The sequence below is a fragment of the Neopelma chrysocephalum genome, unplaced genomic scaffold (genome assembly GCF_003984885.1).
Source record: "Neopelma chrysocephalum unplaced genomic scaffold, ASM398488v2 Primary Assembly neopelma1_97116, whole genome shotgun sequence".
Classification (NCBI taxonomy): domain Eukaryota; kingdom Metazoa; phylum Chordata; class Aves; order Passeriformes; family Pipridae; genus Neopelma; species Neopelma chrysocephalum.
The window spans coordinates 3,156,514-3,175,637 of NW_020925758.1; the positions used below are offsets into that span (position 1 = coordinate 3,156,514).

General features: G+C 48.4%; 3 protein-coding genes and 2 non-coding genes across 10 annotated transcripts in view; all 5 read right to left on the reverse strand.

Moving 5' to 3' along the window:
* DYM (dymeclin) overlaps positions 1-5,073 on the reverse strand; it is a 215,703-nt gene extending 210,630 nt beyond the window's left edge. For 2 of the 4 annotated variants that reach the window (XM_027671645.1, XM_027671642.1), the window contains exon 1: positions 4,963-5,073. The gene's annotated coding sequence lies outside the window, so the exon portion shown is untranslated. The remainder of the gene's footprint in view (positions 1-4,962) is intronic. The other 2 variants (XM_027671643.1, XM_027671644.1) reach the window with 2 other exon arrangements.
* A 5,032-nt stretch (positions 5,074-10,105) lies between these two features.
* On the reverse strand, positions 10,106-13,889 carry CUNH18orf32 (chromosome unknown C18orf32 homolog). 3 transcript variants are annotated; one of them, XM_027671629.1, is made up of 4 exons: positions 13,849-13,889; positions 13,290-13,379; positions 11,495-11,736; positions 10,106-10,857 (listed from the first exon to the last, which is right to left on the reverse strand). In XM_027671629.1, exons 3-4 carry the CDS (start codon positions 11,720-11,722, stop codon positions 10,783-10,785), a joined length of 303 nt encoding a protein of 100 aa, XP_027527430.1. In that variant the 5' UTR covers positions 11,723-11,736; positions 13,290-13,379; positions 13,849-13,889; the 3' UTR covers positions 10,106-10,782. The 3 variants fall into 3 exon arrangements, with proteins under 3 accessions (XP_027527430.1, XP_027527431.1, XP_027527432.1); XM_027671630.1 differs by lacking the exon at positions 13,849-13,889 and adding an exon at positions 13,795-13,813 and having other exon boundaries at positions 13,290-13,371; XM_027671631.1 differs by lacking the exons at positions 13,290-13,379; positions 13,849-13,889 and adding an exon at positions 13,095-13,104.
* A 603-nt stretch (positions 13,890-14,492) lies between these two features.
* On the reverse strand, positions 14,493-18,379 carry LOC113961345 (60S ribosomal protein L17). The gene is made up of 7 exons (XM_027671628.1): positions 18,300-18,379; positions 17,884-17,936; positions 17,751-17,791; positions 16,878-17,012; positions 15,986-16,084; positions 15,090-15,281; positions 14,493-14,590 (listed from the first exon to the last, which is right to left on the reverse strand). Exons 2-7 carry the CDS (start codon positions 17,921-17,923, stop codon positions 14,543-14,545), a joined length of 555 nt encoding a protein of 184 aa, XP_027527429.1. The 5' UTR covers positions 17,924-17,936; positions 18,300-18,379; the 3' UTR covers positions 14,493-14,542.
* On the reverse strand, positions 14,954-15,023 carry LOC113961394. The gene has a single exon (XR_003532300.1). It is a non-coding gene; the product is annotated as a small nucleolar RNA SNORD58 (small nucleolar RNA).
* On the reverse strand, positions 18,023-18,091 carry LOC113961396. The gene has a single exon (XR_003532301.1). It is a non-coding gene; the product is annotated as a small nucleolar RNA SNORD58 (small nucleolar RNA).
* Positions 18,380-19,124: the final 745 nt, after the last annotated feature.

Below are 19,124 nucleotides of genomic sequence, written 5' to 3' on the forward strand. Positions count from 1 at the left end.
TATCTGACTTGTCCACTGTTTATTCTGCTGGATGAACAAGCACAGCATCCCTTTTGGTCCTCCTGGACTATTCTACTGCCTTCCTCTTCCGCAGCAAGAGCCTGAATAAAGCAGCACTGCAGTGACAGTAGTGTGGTCCTTCTGGCTTCCACTGAAGCCTGAGGAGTCCTGCACGTAGCAGAAGTGATTTATCTTGATAGATTTACTGCAGGCAGAGAAGGCCCCTCACAGAGAGGGCATGCAGCTGAAAAAACGAGTGACGATGCTGTGTTTTCTGCTCCAGTTCCTTTTCCACAGCATTTTCGTGGGAGTCAGTCATCAATAAAAGCCTAATTCTGAAGAGCACAATCTGCTTCCTTCACATCCCACCTACAGGACAGTTGTTCTGCTCCCAAACGAAGAAGGGATTTTTCAAGACCTTCACAGTGAGGCAGAGCATCTCAAGCAGAAGGAATCGGATGCGAGCGAGCCCGGATGTTGTGGTGGTTGCCCAGACTGCTCCACAAGAGATGCTATAAATCACCTCTGTCTTTGACAGTTCACCCTACACGGTTTGTCATGTTGCAATGAAGTGTTCTGAAAGGAGGTGACAGGAAAATGAAAACCTGAATTCTATACACGAGACTGAGATGTACAGCTGGTCTACTTTCTCAGTGCCATCACAGAAACTTTACACATTTTAATTCATTCTTTATAGTAACATGCAATCACTAACCACCAGGCTACTGGTGATCCAAACGGCTAATGTTTGATCATCAAAACTACTAATTTTGATAAGGAGATGCCTGTTTAATAATCTCAAAAAATCTTATTTCAAATGAACTACTAGTCACCTTCACTAGTCATCTTCACAGCCTCACCCTGAACTGGAACTACTGACTCACAGGTGAGAAAAAAAAAAAACAAACCAGCTTTGCTCAAATCCCTTTTCTCTAAAGTTATACAAGATCCAAAGAAGCCTGACACAAAAATACCATTCCAACCTTTTGCCTCATAACAAAAACTTGTGATACCGCTCTAAAACATATGAAGATGTTACATGATGGCACTGAACACCAATAAAGCAAATGTATGCTTGTGACAAACAATAATCCTGTTTTGAAGACCTAAACCCCCAAATTATTGTATTTCCACCCACCAAGTATTGGCCTCTCCATTAGCACACAATCATTAGGTAACACAACTAATTTATGTTAAGCTTTTTGTCTTCTCTGCCCTCAGCCACCATGTTTTGTCAGGGGCAGGACAGTGGGTACATGTTCAATGTCTTGAAGGAGCTTTTTTGAATCCCACAAACACCTTTCTGTTAATAAGTTCAGAGAGCTGCCATTTAACTTTTACAAGTAAATAAACATTTATAGCATCTAAGGACTTCTTTGTCCAATTCTCACACATGCAACAAAACATATCTCTAGTTCATGGACACAAGATCTGTTAGGGACTCCTCAATTTTGTCCATTTTTAATGCTGGCAGTTACACGCCCACACCAAAACACCATACTTGTGGCCAAATCTCCCTGAAGATACAAAAGCCTCTAAAATTTATCAGGAGCTAACAAAATTTAAAGCTACAAAACCAATAAAGATCATTTTTCTGACATAACTCCTACATAACATTTCATGAAATAATTACTGCACAACCTGACGAATCTGAGAGTAGAATGACAGAATCAGTTTTAGAAAAACATCCTATGACAGAGGGGGAGGAGAGGTGGCGTGGGGGCAATTATAAAAAAAAAAGTTACCTCTATCCTTATTCAGACATTCCTACACACCAAGGAAAGGTCAGCACTCAAACACAGCCAGTGTTTTCTGGAGTATATGCAGCAGTAATTTCTTTAATCCAATTAGTAAGCACAGTTAGAAGGGAGGAAGGTTGGGTCAAGCACACCTCACAATTTCTGTGTAAAAGGCTCAACTTTCTGCACCTGCTAAAAAACTGTTACAGGTAAATAACACACTTTTCAAAAGTTTCAGGAAAGGAAAGTTAAAATACTATCTCTGCTCTTTGCAGTGGGCAGGTTTTTCTGTAAATTTGATGTTTGCCCTCACCGGTGAGACTCCTGCTGCCTGCAGGATGGCTGTGCTGGAACTACAAAACAAGACCAACAAACTGAACTTTAAACAAGAGTGTCAAAGGGATGTGGAGCTTAAAAAAAAAAAAAGACTAATGAAGAATATGCATAAAGAGACCTGACTTGGCATAACTGCACGTCAGTACCAATGCTGCTGGTTTTATCTTCTTCCAGTGGCCAAAAAGAGACTTTTAACACCACAAATACAGCAATGGTCTTCAAAAACACAACATTACACCAATACCCTGACCTACGATGCAGTGTCGGAAATTTTGTTCAATATGAGAATGTTTTGTTGAATCTGTCCCTCTTTTTGTTTGTTTGTTTGTTTTAATACTCAGTACACATACCTAAACATCAATTTATAGTAATCCATTCAGTTTGCACCACAATTAAAACAGGTAGCTGGGTTGGATACGACACAGGTCAGGAAAAACCCAGCATGGTTTAATAAACTATGTAGCTTCTTTATGTAAGGAGTGTTAAGATTATTGTTACACACAAAGATTTTCTCCCAGACATAAATAAAACCTGTCTAATGGCCAAAGTAATGTTTCAAAAAGATCATTCAACCACCTTTAAAGCTTCAAACAGGTGCTCTGATGTTCATTAGAAAGTCTGCATTTGTTTCAATATTGGTATATGTTTCTGTATTTCAAAAGTTATACAATTATTTTGGCATCTGTACTCTTCTTGAATTGGGAATTATGCATATTTTTACAACAGGGCTGTTCGCCTCTGCTTTAAAAATTTCTCACAGCTACAAATCTATCCACAGCATAAAAAAGCATGTTGTGCAGAAGGACAAATCTCTTTTTTATGTGTAATAATTTTTTATTATATTACACATCACAATTTAAATCACCTATCTCCAGGATCTACTGCAAATGAAATTATACTTGCCAGAGTGTGGGATTACTACAAGGTGCAAGAGGCTTCCCACACTACAGAACACACTTTGAAGAAATACTGTTATAATCTTTAATCTTCCACTCTGACATCAGCTCATCAGCCACCAAACAGGATTTCTTGCTTTTAGTAACTTTTGTCAGCCAACAGCATGTTAAAAACACCTCAACAATGTAAAAAACAAAGTATGTTAAAAACTGCCAGAGGGCAGGGTTAGATGGGATATTGGGAAGGAATTCCTGGCTGTGAGGGTGGTGAGGCCCTGGCACAGGTTGCCCAGAGAAGCTGTGGCTGCCCTGTCCCTGGAAGTGTCCAAGGCCAGGTTGGACAGAGCTTGGAGCAACCTGGGAGGTGTCCCTGCCCATGGCAGGGGTGGAATGAGATGTTCCTTAATGCCCTTTTTCTCCCAAACCGTTCTGGGATTCTATGATCTTGGGATCTTCCTATTAATCTGATGAAAGCACTGGAAGGAAGCACCAGAGCCACCTGATCTTAGCAATAATTTGCTATAAATACTTTTCTGCTGAATTTAGCAGGTAATATCAGGGATTCGAGGCTGTGCCAGTAAAACACCAGCACAGGGCTGGAAGAGGAGGATCTAACGGATGCTCCAGGCAGGTGAGAGTGCTGAGCTGGGTCCATCATTCCCTGGGCCGTCCATGGGCTTCTGCTGATACAGCAGCAACGTGGAAAGTCAACACAGCCTACAGAAAGGACAGCACAAGGCCTTCCCAAGCTCCTGGCAATCCAAGGAGCAAGGACAGTTTTGAAGCCACCCCAACTGGAGCAACTTCAGTGGTTTTCAGCTGGGAATTGACACAACGTTGGGTTACACAACCCTGCGTTAGGAAACTGGGCCCAACCACCCGGGAGCCTCTTTCCACTCCCCTGCACTCCCAAAAGTGATCCGCGCAGGGAATATCAACAGCCTGGTTACTCCTGAAAATGCCTCCAATGATGAGAGGTGCAGCCCAGCACGTTATCCCTCAGCACAGGCAAGGGGAGAAATCAGATTACGGCCCCACGAACTCCCTATGCTCAGCACAGAAGATTAAAAAGAATAAATAAGTTTAAAAAAAAAACCAAACACTGCTTGGCATGAAGGCATAGGAGGTAATACAAAGCCTGGTAAGAGACAAATTCTGTTTTAAAGTCAAATATGCCTCACTTTCAATAAATATTGTCTTTCAGAAGCATGAAAACAAGTGCCAGGAGAGAGCAGGAGGTGGAATGAGCCCCAGCAGACCTGAGATGCTGCAGAGCACCAGAAAACCCTCTGGTTCTCAGGAAGAGGATGGAAAATACACCAATTCATCACCTATGCAAGAATAATAAATTCATTATGAGCACAAAACAAGAAATACGGGTGTGAACCTCTGGCATTCCAGTACTGAGGGCACATGAAGGGACACAGGGGCATCCTGGGGACCCTGAGGGATCCCTGGAATCCTGTCAAGGGAGCACCTTTGGGCTGGATAAAGGGACACAGGCACATCCCAGAGATTCTGTGAGGGATCCTTGGATCTCTAGGGGACACAGGTACACTCCGGGGACGCTGTGAGGGACCACTGGATCCCTAAGGGACACAGACACGCTCCGGGGACGCTGTGAGGGATCACTGGACCCCTAAGACACACAGGCACATCCTGTGGACCTGCGAGGGATCCCTGGATGCCTGTCAGGGAGCAGCCGGGGGGTGGATAAAGCGACACCAGCACATCCTGGGGACTCTGCGAGAGATCCCTGGATCTCCCATAAGGGATCCCTGGAGATGCCCCAGCCCGGCCGGGGACACGGCGGTGCTGACGTTACTCTCCGCAGCGCCGGTGCCGACTTACACAAGCGCATCCCTCCCTCTGTCGCGACACGGGCCCGCGCCACGAGGGGACGGTGGCGTTGGGATAACCGGGGGGAATCTCGGGGGCCCCTCTCGGAGCCGGCGCCCGCCGAGTCCACCCGCGGAGGCCGCGCTTACCGCCGGAGCCGAGTCGGTGCCGGGTCAGAGCCGGGTCGGTGCCGGGTCAGTCCCAGGCCCCTCGGCCGCCGCCGCCGCCGCTCCCGGTCCCCTCACGGCCCCTCTCGGTCCCCGCCCGCCTCCACGTCGCCGGCGCGGCACCGCTGCGCGTGCGCGGAGAGCGCGCCGGGGGCACCCGCGGGGCACGACGGGAGTTGTAGTGCGGGAGGGGCGGGCGCGGAACCCCCGAACCGGGAGCGGGGCGTGACCCCGGAGCGTGAGGGGGGAGCTGAGACCCTCTGACCCATCGGGTCTGACCTCACCTGCGGAGCTGCCTCCTGTGCCCTGGGGAACAGCAGCACAGGGACGTGGAGCTGCTGGAGAGAGGCCAGAGGAGGCCACGGAGATGCTCCGAGGGCTGGAGCCCCTCTGCTCTGGAGCCAGGCTGGGAGAGCTGGGGGGGTTCACCAGAGAAGAGAAGGTTGTATGGAGACCTGAGAGCCCCTTCCAGTGCCTAAAGGGGCTCCAGGAGAGCTGGAGAGGGACTGGGGACAAGGGCTAGAGGGACAGGACAAGGGGAATGGCTTCCCACTGCCAGAGGGCAGGGTTAGATGGGATATGGGTAAGGAATTGGTGTCTGTGAGGGTGGTGAGGCCCTGGCACAGGTTGTCCAGAGGAACTGTGTCTACCCCTGGATCCCTGGAAATGTCCAAGGCCAGGTTGGACGTGGCTTGGAGCAACCTGATCTAGTGGAAGGTGTCTCTGCCCATGGCAGAGGGTGGAACAAGATGGGCTTTAAGGTCCCTTCCACCCCAAACCATTCTGGGATTCTATTCTGTGACTCTATTCTGTGATTGTGTGACATGCTCTGCAGACCAAGGCTGGTATTCTCTGAGCAGAGCACGATGCAGGTGTGAGCAGAGACCTGCTGGGCAGGTAGGACAGGGGAGCAGCAGCAGCAGCAGACCTGCCTGGTCTGGGATTTGGGTGCAGGACTTGTCCCACTAACCACCTCCTCTCGTGGAAAGGTCCTTCCTTGCATTACAGTCCAGTTCCACAGCCTCTGCCTCCCCTTCCGTGCCCGTGCAGGCTGCAGATCCAGCTCCTGAGTGAGTCATGGAGTGGCCCATGGCAGGGGGGTGGAACGAGATGGTCTTTAAGGTTCCTTCCAACTCAAGCCAGTCTGGGATTCATTCTGTGATTCTCTGCTCTGCATCCCACCTTTTCAGTCAGAGGGACACAAGGTAGCTCTGGAAAGTGGGACTAAGAGCTAGTAGGACAGATGGAAGGATGAACTACCAGGCACAGCCTTGCCCTCACGCTGCTTTAAATCATTGCTTCTGCCTCTGGTAACCTCCGTGTCTGAGGTCCTTTTTGTGCCACCAGTGGCTGGTTCCAAAGGTAGCTGTTCGTTCCCTAGAAATGAAGCCCTTCCCAATGTAGCCCTGAGCAGAGTCCCACATTCCACATGGTGTGTGATTCCCAATATCCATCCGGGCTCTTACACGTACCCATAACCGGGCTGTGCACGCAAACAGCACAGGTGGGGTGTGACCACTGTGCAAACATTGCCACCTTACCACAAGAATCCTGGCATGGGGTTGGCCCTCACATCCACACAGTGCTCGATCAGAATGAAGGTGGTGCAATAAGGGTTGTGCAGGATCAACAGAGCAGCTGTAAAACGCTGCGTGCACAGAAAGGGAGCTGTAAAACAATCCCCACGCCAAGAACAAGAATCGCCACATCTGCCTGTGTATAAATACATCTATTCACAATGTTTCGGGTAGTTCATGTTTCAGTGCCCCACCCCTGGAAGTGTCCAAGGCCAGGCTGGATGGATCTTGGAGCAATCTGTGTCCCTGCCCATGGCAAGGGAATTGGACCACATGATAATTAAGGTCCCTTCCAACCCAAACTACTCCATGATTCTAAAACAACAGTGAAAGAAGAATGCAGCACCATCACCTAAAAGCATTCCTAAAGCAAGAGAGTCACTGTGGCAAACACGGCCTTCCAGACCATTTCGACTAAATTACTGCAGTAAGGTTCACTGAAACCCAAAAATAATGGCAATCTGCTAAAACCAAAATATGATTTGGTTCAGTGAGCATGTTCTAACAATCAGAAAACGTCACAAGGAAGATAATCCCTTCTTTCATGTCCTGGGAAGTTTAATGAAACAGAATTAGTTCTCACTAAAGGAGATTTAGTTAACCTAAGTGTAAATTAAATTTCTCTTCATTTCCTTCACCTGCAGCCTCTGAAAGGACTGTTCTTCCAGCATTAATGTTCTGCATTGTACAGAGATCAAGAAGGAATGACTCTGAGGATTGAACTTCAGCAGCAAGTCCAACAGCTCCCCAGAATCCCAGATGGGCCATGATTGCTACATCTGGGTAATAACAGCATATTATGTTAATATCATTACATCAGAATTTAACTGTGTTCTGTGAACACATCTCAATAAAGATCACTTTGCAGTGAACTTATTATCAGTTTAGACATCCTTAGCAGCTGTTTGTGTTACATTTAACCTGCCAGAATTTCCTTTTCTTTCAGAATCAGGCCCATCAAAATAACCCGCAACATAAAATTTTATTTAAGAATTTTTTTGCATGCACTTGCAGGTTTTTTTAAACATGAATTTCAGTTAACTTCTTGGCATCCAGCTACCTGTGCAAACCAACTCATGGAAGGCACCACATCACAGTTAGACCTTCCCACTGAGAAAAAAATACTTGAAATTAGTTGATTTGAATTATGCTTTTTCAAATATTTATTTATTGATCCTTCCTCAATAGTATTTAAATAAAGCCAGGTGGTTTTAATTGTGAGGGTCTTAGGACTGGATTTACGGAAGTACTTTGGTCCCTAAAGATGCCAACTCTGCAATTTTCTAAAAGTCTGCAGCGTAAATTAAGCTGCTACGTGGTCTAGAAAATTCTGGCAGATGTCCACCTGCCATCATAGGATACCTAAACCTTTTTAAATCTTATTTTTAGTGAGTAACAAAAATATGGGAATTTTCTCACTTAAATTCACTTGCTATATATTATTCTCATGTGAGGATTTCCTTAATTTCTGTCTACTTCTTTTCCTTAAACAAGGCTTTGTGCACTTCTTTGCATCCCAGATGATCTCCTCCACTCCTGCCCAGTCTCAGGCAGTTCCTTTGCTTTCACAGGATTTTTTTTTTTATAGGAACAGAAGAGTTATAACAAAAATCTCCTACCAGAGCTTCCAGTGAAGTGCCTCACTGAGGTAAGTTTTGTGATGTAGATTACTCACTTCAGGGTTTAGCTGCAGGTAGTAGAAGTACTGGAGCAGCATTCCAGAAAGCATAAACTTGTAGTTTCACTTGCATTATCTGCCTCTTTTGGTTTTTGCATTTTTTTTTCAGTAGGCCTGGTGTTTAAATACAATGTTGACACAAAGCTGGAAGCCCAGTGCAGCCTGCAGTCTAATTTGCTATACCCTTTATTTTCCATGTTATTGTCTGATGCACTTCCTTGTGTAATAATATCCTGAATAACTCAAAATAATTAATTACGCACACTTTATAAATTGACTGCCTAGATTTACAGATTAAAGGAGCCCCAGGGCAGCTCTTGCTCTGCTTTTTGTTGCGCTCACATCTGCTAGAGGTAGATACACTCTAAACTTCTGGCCTTCACTGTTTGTGAAGTGCCCAACACAGTAAAACAGTGGCTGGGGTTACCTGGGACAGGAAGCACAAGGGAAGGGACAACCTTTTCAGCAATGCTCAGGATATTAGGACACATATTCCTGTTCAGCTGCTCAACTGTAGCTTGGACTCTGCGCTGCTGAGGCCCCTCCAGTGCTGGGGCAGTTCTGGGCCCTCAGACAGGAGAGACATTGAGGGGCTGGAGCATGTGCAGGGAAGGGAACAGAGATGGGGGTCTGGAGCAGCAGGAGGGGCTGAGGGAGCTGGGGGGGCTCATCCTGGAGAAAAGGAGGCTCAGGGAGGACCTTCTGGCTCTGCAACTCCCTGACAGGAGGGGGGAGCCGGGGGGGGGTCGGGCTCTGCTCCCAGGGATCAAGGAACAGGATGAGAGGAAACGGCCTCAAGCTGTGCCAGGGGAGGTTCAGGTTGGACATCAGGAGGAATTTCTTCGTGGAAAGGGTGGTCAGGCATGGGAAGGGGCTGCCCAGGGAGGTGGTGGATCCCCATCCCTGGAGGTGTCCAAGGAAGGACTGGATGTGGCACTCAGAGCTCTGGGCTGGACAACAAGGTGGGGGTCGGGCACAAGACTCGATGGTCTTGGAGGGCTTTTTTAATCATGATTCCGTGATTCGGTGATTCACTGATCTAGGAGGAAGCTGTATCTGCGGGGGATTATGTTCCAAGGATGAGGCAAGAGCTGATTAAACACCAATTCCAAATTCACTTTTGAACAGACTCGGTCATTAAGGGAGAGCAAACAGCATTAAGCAACGTCTTACAAGGGGTTTTCTGTGACTCAGCTCATTACAGAAGCAATGGCTGTAGCAACCAGGGCCTGATATCCATCGGTGGATGCTGCAGATGGATTCACACAAGGCCTGACCAAATCGGGCAGTGGTAGGAAATGATGCACCTCACCAGAGGCATTGGGTGGGCATAATTAATTACTGGAATAATTAATTATCTGGTAGGAGAAATCACAGTCACAAGCACAACACTGGACCACAGTGACACGGACTGCCTGTATACAAAGGTGTACCTTTTCAGGCACGTCTGGGGTAGGATTTTAGGGAAATTAAACCATAAATAGCAATCCAAAACCGCTGGAGTGGTTTTGGTTTTGAACCTTTTAAAGAGTGCTCTGGTTTGGCAGAGAGAAGAAAGCAGGAATTATCAGTTTTATTCCTTACTAAGCACAGGGACACTCAAAACACTTCACGGTTGGGACTCTAGTCAGCAGCAGAATCCATCTTCCCAGGAGGAGGCAAAGCTGGACTTGCCCAGTTTACTTTATCATGAAGTCATGGAGTTTTAAGACCTCCTTCTGCCTGGGGCCTGTCTACAGGTTTTCAAAGATTTTAGATGTTTATCACTCAGATGCCCAAGAACAATTGTATGAAGCAACTTATATTTAAAGAAAATCCTCGTTTATTACAGTTAAAATTCCACAAACATTTTAAAGAGGTTTTAGTTGTTTTGTTTTTTTAAAGCCGGAACTGCACCATTTTAAATCACCACAACAGAAGATAAAGCAATAATTCTTTTGCATCATGCCTCTGCTGCCCCTCTTCAGGAAAAAAAAAAAAAAAGACATAGTGTTTAAAGGACAATAATTAATAGAAGTATCACATCAAGAGTTTCTGTTTTAGTAAGCTAAGCAAATTTTGCATATAGCACAACTCCTCTACCTCATCCACAGATTTGGCATGGAAAATATATATCCCCTATAGTTTAAACAAGAGCTTCTGTTGCCACAATGCAATCCACAGTCCTTTAGTGAGGTCAAGAACAGACACAGCTTTTAAGGTGAAAGCCTCAAGTATTCCACTAGCACTTAGTGAAATTAAGATGCTAAGATACATTTACCTTCCACAGACAGGCTTATTCATAAGTTATTTAACCTAAACTCTAATCACACTAAATAGATGGTAGATGAAAAGTAGTTCCAGGGAGAAAAATACAATAACTTCAGCTTTCAAATATTTTAAACTAATAACAAACTAGATGCCATTTTAGTGGCAAAACAGACTCTCTCCTGCAAGCAATAAAGGTTTTTATTCAGCTAAAATGTGCAAAGAAAAAAAGTCTCAGAGAGCGAGAAATATCAGCAGTTCATATCGGACACAGGGGAATAAAATCCTTAGGAATTAACTCCTCTAATCCGTTTTCTTGTCATAAGCTCCCGGGGATCTCTTTGCAGCAATTCCATTTGCAATGCTGTTGCTTTCAAACTGCAAATAAAAGACAGTGCCATTAATGGATGCCAAAAAGAGGACTTCACACCCAAACAGCTGGAGACGAAACCGGGTTTTGGAGGCAAGGCCAGTGAAGATCTATGAAGAAATCTGCAGCAAGAACCAAAAGTGGTGGTGTCTGCGTAGATTTCCAAACAATAATTGCTTCAGAGGGAAGGGGGGAAATGAGAGCAGAGACAACGTTTACAAGTCTTTTAATTTTGACAGAAGAAATAAATAATAAATACACACTTTGCATGCACTAAACATCTTTCCCCAGTATGAGTGGCAGAGCTGGCTGAAGAGAGGGTTTTGGTTTTTTTTTAATTCTGCTTCATACATCTGGTGAGATTTACCAAATATTTGACTTTTTTCCTTCTCTGAAAGAATAGCCAGTCATTAAAAAAGCATAAATTAATTAAGCTGTTTCAGGAAACAAGAGCAATTCCTATCTCTCCAAGACCAGGAGCTGTCTTGAAGCCACTATTTCTAGCTGGCTCAGCAGTGGCAAGTCCTGTTCATAAGAAAACCTCCCCAAAAAGGTCTGTAAAACCACCCAACTATTTACCCTTCTGTGGTGCCCACCCTGAACTGCCCCCGAGTTTCCCTGGTTAGCTAAGTGAATTAATCTTACTTTATAGCTTCCAGATTCATACTCCAGGCCCCTTTTCGCGGCTGAAGGCGCTGGAGGATCCCCAGAGCTGCCTCCTTGTCCTTGTTTTGTGCCTGTTGGATCTTCCACAGCTTTCTTGGGCCACACACGTTTGATGAAGGGGGCGATCACGGGGTAGATGTACGGCTCCAGGAACTTCTTGTAGACCCAGAGGAGCACAGGAATGACAATGCAGGGAATGCACACCATGGCTGCCCCTTGCCCTGTGACAAAGCTGGTGAGGGAAAAAACCAGCTCGGAGTGAGAATGTTGTATGTCATGATCCAAGAAAACATATTAAATAAAGGCTGTAATTGATATTAGGACATAGAGTCTTCTTTAATTATAAATTAGCTGTTAAAGTTTTAAAAATGCTGCGTGTTTCAACATTACAAAATCCTCAACAAGGGGGACATTCTTCACATTTTAACAAAAAAACCCAATAATTTGTTATTAATTCATCAGTCCTACAGCTGCAACTCAGAAAGACTAATTCAGAAAATGAGAGTTTTTGCTAAAACCACACAAAAACAGCTTAAGCAGCAAGATATTAGCCCAGTTCTTGCTATAGGAAAGAGTCCAAAGGGTTTGTTTTTCTTAATCTCTTTAATTAAAGGGAAATTAAACAGCAGCACTCCAGTTCATCCAATGGTCTGCTATCACTGAAGGGCTACCACTGCTATCACACTGGGAGAAGGAAGAAAATCCCAGGGAGGATTCGAGAGAAACAGAATATGAGTTATTTCCGTCCTCCTGCCCAAGAGGAAGGAGGATCTTCCTCTTGATCCCACACCAATCCCACACAATTAACTACTAGAAAATGAACCATCCCCTCTCTCTGTAACCCACAGAGAAGTCCTCAAAATTGGCAGCCTGGAGTCTGTGCTAAAAAAAAAAAAAAAAAAAAAAGGGCAGAAAACCAAAGCAGAGGGGCAGAGAGGTACAACTGGGAGAGGAAGCAGTTAAGTGGGATTAGAGCTGTCCCTGCCAGTGCTGACGAGCAATACATTAGACACACTCTGCTGCTACAGAGCTTTGCCCTTCACATTCCTCCTTTCTAGGCTGCTGACATCTCAGTTCTCGCATTAAGAAGCAAAACAAAAGCCTTCCAAGATGGAGAATGAACAGGCAGATGTGTACGCTTCACTAGGGAGAAGTTTTAAGCTATCCTAAAGATTTTAAGCCCCGTGAAAAAAGAGAATATCGATTTCCAGTTGACTACTTCCAAGTTCTGTTCTGGCTGCTTCAAATATAGTTTAAATCTGCTCTCTGAAGTCTAGGAGGAATCTTAAATTGAGACAACATGACTCAGGTACTCTCTTCACCAGAACTTCCTAGATACTAAATTTCCAGCAAGATGTTGAGGATTCATCCAGCTGCTGAATAAAGTGGCTGGAGGGAACACCCCAGGATATAGAATTATCACAGAACCACAGAATACTTTGGGTTGGAAGGGATTTTAAGGATCATCTTGTTCCACCCCCTGCCATGGGCAGGGACACCTTCCACTAGACCAGGTTATTCCAACCTGGCCTTGGACACTTCCAGGGATCCAGGGGCAGCCACAGCTTCCCTGGGCAACCTGTGCCAGGGTCTCACCACGCTCACAGCCAGGTATCCCTTCCCAATATCCCATCTAACCCTGCTTGCTGGCAGTGTGGAGCCATTCCCCCTTGTCCTGTCACTCCCATGCTCTGTCCCGAGGAAACAGCACGTGCTGTGTTTTGTCTCTGCAGCCGCTTCGTGCCAAGATTCCAGGCCAAACAATCGCCCTTACCTATGCCAGGTTCACGAGTGACCCTCTGGAGCCACCCGTCCCAACAGGGGGAATCACCGTCCTGATGGATTCCTGCTGTCACCTGGCGAGCAAGAAAAACACATTAAAAAAAAAAAAAGGAAAAAAGGAAAGTAGGGAGGAAAAAAAAAAAAAGAAAAGGTCAGGTTTTAACAGGTTATTTCTCTGCGACAGGAGGTTTCGCTCCTCAGTGTGAGCCCCCACACGCCGGGGGCACAGGGAACGCCGTGACAGGGAAAACCTCAGGGCGGTGGGGCCTTGCTCCCGGCGGATGCGGAGGCTGGAAAGCGCCACGCGGGCAAAAAGCCCGATTTCCCCCCGTTTTCTCGTAAAGGACGAGCCAGCCTGGAAGGGCGAGTTATGCCAGGAGGCGTTCCCGTTCTCCCCCGCGGAGGACGCTCGGGCCGCTACACCCCGCGCTCTCGCGGCGAGCGGCGGCGCCGGGCACGGGCGGCCGTGCTGGAGGGGCGGGGGCGAGGTGGGATACCGGGGGATACCGGGATATATCGGGATATATCGGGATATCGGGATCGCCCCCCGCGCCCCGCACTCACCGCGCCCGCACCGGAACGGCCCCGCGCTTCCGGGGCGCCGCTTCCGCCAATGGGAGGTGGCAGCGCGCGTCACGTGACCTTCAGCCCCGCCCCCACCGGCCGCGTTAGAGCCCCCCCCAAAATTCCAGGGGCAGGAACGGCGTCCCAAATTATCACGGTGTGCGGTACGGCATCGGCACCCACGCAGGAACAGGCAGACCGGCTTTAGATGGGACTCTGGGAAGGAATTCCTCCCTGTGAGGGTGGCGAGGCCCTGGCACAGGTTGCCCAGGGCAACCCTGGATCCCTGGAATGTTCAAGGCCAGGTTGGACAGGGCTTGGAGCAACCTGGGATAGTGGAAGGTGTCCCTGCCCATGGCAGGGGGTGGAACTGGATGAGCTTGAAGGTCTCTCCCAACCCAAACCATTCTGGGATTCTATGATTAGTGGCAATCCTCGGGGTTTGCTCTCTTTTGACAAAGAACTGCTTGGACCAACCTGGTCTACTGGAAGGTGTCCCTGCCCACGGCAGGGGGTTGGACTGCATGATATTAAGGTCCCTTCCAACCCAAACCAGTCTGTGATCCCATAATTCTCCCTGCCCATGTCCCACGGGTCAGAACCCAGAGCACAGAAACACACACACACGGAGTAAAATCTTAAGCTTTCTTGTTTTATTTATGTACATCTGTCTGTGCAGATTTACTCTCGGGCCATGAGCTTCTGCTTCTTCAGCTTCTTCTGGGAGATCTGGAAAACAGACACAAAAATGGGAAAAAGGTGGAATGAGAATATGGTGAAATGTGAAAACGTCTTCCCAAAACATCTCACAAGTTAATTTGCAAGATCTTCTGGAAGCACTGAGAGCTGTTAGAAATTCCCTCACTGATGATCCACTGATCACACCTGCACGCACACAGGAATCCCTATGCTGCTCACATGCTCTGAACTCAAGTTTAATTAAGTTTAATTGCACACACCCCACCTTCACCCACACAGTCAGGGAACGCTGTGGTTATGAGAAAGAAGAACAAACTCCCTGCACAACTGAGGGGAAAAAAAAGGTTCTTAGGGTTTTTAAGTGCTTAATATTGTGTTAAAGTTAAAAATGGGGTTGCTCAGAAATAACTGATTTTTTTTTCATGGGAATTCCAAAGGTGTCCTAAGATAGTCATCACAGCAACCCCTCTGCTGAATGCTTGGCTCCGATGACGTGACAGGGAAAAAAGGCACACAGGGCCCTCCATACCTTTTTCTTCTGGGCCACTTCCTCCTCTGGCTTGGGCACAATCTGCTCCTTCTCGGTGAGGATCATCTCGATGTGGCACGGGGAGCTCATGTAGGGGTTGATCCTGCCGTGTGCCCGGTACGTGCGCCGGCGCATCTTGGGAGCCTTGTTCACCTGGATGTGCTCGATCACCAGGGAATCCACATCGAGGCCCTGGAGAGAAGTAAAACCTGTCACTCATTTTCCATCTGCAGATCAACCATCTCCGCAGCAAGAATGTGAGTTATCGTCCCAGTCACCACTGCCGGTGAATGAACACCCAAGCCTGGCTGCAACAGGGAGCTGAGGGTTTTCCAAGGATTCGCTAAAGAAACACCCAAGCTTGTCAGTGTCACGGAGCTGAGGATTTTCCAAGGATGCACCAACAAAACAGCCAAGCTTGGATGTGTCACAGACCTGGGGATTTACCAATGGAACACGGTGGTGCATGGATCTGAGCATTTCCAAGGATTCACCAATGGAACAGCCAAGCTCAGCAGTGTCCCAGAGCTGAAGATTTATGAAGGATTTACCAACAGAATACTCGAGCATGGCAGTGCCATGGATCTGAGGATTTACAAAGGACTGACCAATGAACAGCCAAGCTCAGCAGTGTCCCAGAGCCAAAGATTTACAAAGGATTTACCAATAGAACACCTGAGCATGGCAGTGCCATGGACCTGAGGATTTACAAAGGATTCACCAATGAAACAGCCAAGCTCAGCAGTGTCAGGGAGCTGTGGATCCACCAAGGATTGACCAAGGAAACAGCTGGGCCCGGCAGTGCCATGGAGTTCCCTGTCCCTCTGCGTCAGTGATGCAGGTCAGGGTCGCTGACAGGCAGACGACAGGGACACTCTGTGCCCAGTAACACCCACCTTGAGCTCAGCATTGCTCTCTGCATTCTTGAGCATGTGCAGCAGGAACTCTGCGCTCTTCTTAGGCCAGCGGCCCTGTGTCCAGCCCCACTGCTTGGCCTGGAATGAGAGGGCAACAGTGAACTTCCACTTTTATCCCAGTACAGTTCACCCTTCAGGGACCACGAACTTGCCATAATCCTGGAATGGCTTAGGTTGGAAGGAACTTTAAAGACCATCTCATCCCACCCCCTGCCATGGGCAGGGACACCTTCCACTAGACCAGGTTGCTCCAAGCCACGTCCAACCTGGCCTTCAACACTTCCAGGCATCCAAGGGGCAGCCACAGCTTCTCTGGCCAACCTGTGCCAATGTGAAGCCGGTCCCCTTGTCCTGTTACTCCACACCTTATCCCAAGTCTCTCTCCAGCTCTCTTGGAGCCCCTTTAGGCACTGGAAGGGGCTCTAAAGTCTTTCTAGATCTCACCTGGGCACATCTCCCCCATTTCCCTAGCATCTCACCTGGGCACACCTCCCACAATTCCCCTGGGATCTCACCTGGGCACAATTCCCACATTTCCCCTGGGAACTCACCTGGGCACACCTCCCACATTTCCACTGGAAACTCACCTGGGCACACCTCCCACATTTCCCCTGGGATCTCACCTGGGCACACCTCCCACATTTCCCCTGGGATCTCACCTGGGCACAACTTCCACATTTCCACTGGGATCTCACCTGGGCACATCTCCCACATTTCCACTGGGATCTCACCTGGGCACATCTCCCCCATTTCCCTAGCATCTCACCTGGGCATACTCCCCCATTTCCACTGGGATCTCACCTGGGCACACTCTCCTGTTTCCCCGGGATCTCACCTGGGCACAACTCCCACATTTCCACTGGGATCTCACCTGGGCACACCTACCAACGCCCCCGTTGTAGCGCCGGAAGGGGACACACTGCTTCTTCAGGGTGACATCCTTCAGGTACTTGGTGGCCTTGCGGATGTGCATTCCCTTGATGGCCTGCGCAGTCTCCCGGGTGTTCTACAACACAAGGCATGCAAAAGTTCCTTTTAACACATCTTTCCAACGTAACCATGGATCCCAGAGACCCTTGTCCTTTGGCTACAAAAGAGGCACTCAAAAAAAACCTCCTCAAACAATGAAGAATAATTAATAACACTTTTTTTCTTTGCTATCTGCTTTTCTAACCCTTGGTGTAACTACCACTGCTGATTCTGTGGCTCCAGCACACTTTTACTGTGTTTTACCAAATGGCTAAATCCAACCAACAAAATTTTAACTTTTGTTAACAATGTAATTCCAGGCAATGCAATTTTCCTGTGAAGGAATTGCAAAGGGGAGAGAAGAAAAGGCTTAAAACAAAAAATTAAGGATAAAACCTCAGTGTTAAGATAGCATTTACTAACTGCACAAGTCAGAAAGTAACTATAATCCTGATGGTAATAAAAAGGCAAACCGAAGTGAAAACTTGGGATATTGGGAAAGAATTCTTGCTTATGAGGGTGGTGAGGCCCTGGCACAGGTTGCCCAGAGAAGCTGTGGCTGCCCCTGAATCCCTGGAAGTGTCCAAGGCCAGGCTGCACGGTGCTTGGAGCAACCTGGGATAGTAGAACATGTCCCTGCCCATACCAGGGCATTGAAGTGGGATGATCCTTAAAATCCCAGTCCGGGATTCTTTAAAAAAATAATATAAAAATTAACAAAACCAACATAAAACCCAACCGAATTTGCACTTCCTGCTCACCACACACTCCTTACCTTGAAGTGCACCCGCAGGTTGGACCCCCGTGACTTGCACGCTGCGGGAGAGAAAAAAGACCAACATTTGGAATCAAAAACCTCAGCGGCTTCCCCGTGGTCCCACACGAACTCTCCCAAAACATCAACTCACATTTGGTGGGGTTCTCCGGGTCCAGGGAGTAGCGCACCATCTTGGGAGCTCAGCTGGAAAACACCGATTAAAACAAAAATCACATTAAACCCGCAGCACACCGGCACGCAAGGCCCGGACCGCTCGCCCCACAGGCGCGGCCGCTCAGGAATTTCGCTTTCTTTTCACGGTTACATCCAAAGGTGTCCTAAGAGAGTCATCACCGCAGCCATGGAGTCTCACAGGGAGCGCTGCCCCTCCCGCGCCCCCCACAACCCCATCGGCCCCCTGCCTGCCCTCCCGCGCGCCATCCCCGGGGAATACCGCGGGCGCGGGGCGCGTGGGACCGCTCCCGATGTGCGGGAGGGCGCTGGCGGGCGGGATGGGCGAGGATGGCGGCAGATGGCGGCAAGCCCGGGCCGGCCATGGCTCCTCACCTCGGGATGGCGGCGACGGAGAGGGAGGGATGGGGGCGGAGCGCGCCCGCAGCGCGTGCGCGATCTCGCGAGACTTCCGCCATGGCGGCGGGGCCGCGCCCTGAGGGGGAGGGAGGCGGGGCCCTTCTGTCATAGAATCATAGAATCAGCTGGCTTGGAATGGACCTCCGAGATCATCAAGTCCAACCCTTGATCCACTGCTGCTGTGGTTACTAGACCATGGCGCTAAGTGCCACATCCAGTCTCATCTTAAAAACCTCCAGGGACGGAGAATCCACCACTTCCCTGGGCAGCCCATTCCAATGTCTGATCACCCTCTCTGTGAGGAAATTCTTTCTAATATCTAACCTAAACCTCCCTTGGCACAACTTGAGACCATGCCCTCTTGTCTTGCTGACAGTTGCCTGGGAAAAGAGACCAACCCCCACCTGGCTACACCCTCCTGTCAGGGAGTTGTAGAGAGTGATGAGGTCTCCCGCGCGCGTTTTGAACAAAACCTGGCGCCGTTTTGTTTTATGGGCGTCCGAAGGAGGGCGACGGAGACGGGAAAAGGGCGTGAGGGGAAGCCGTGTGAGGAGCGGCTGAGGGCACTTGGTGTGTTCAGCCGGAGAAGAGACTGAGGGGAGGCGTCACTGCAGTTCCAATGCCTGGGCAGGGGCAGAGGAGGGGCAGGGACTGAGCTCTGCTCTGGGGGGACCAGGGACAGGACCCAGGGAATGGCTGGAGCTGTGTCAGGGCAGGGTCAGGTTGGATCTCAGGGAAAGGTTCTTCCCCCAGAGGCTGGTTGGGCACTGCCCAGGCTCCCCAGGGCAGTGGGCACAGCCC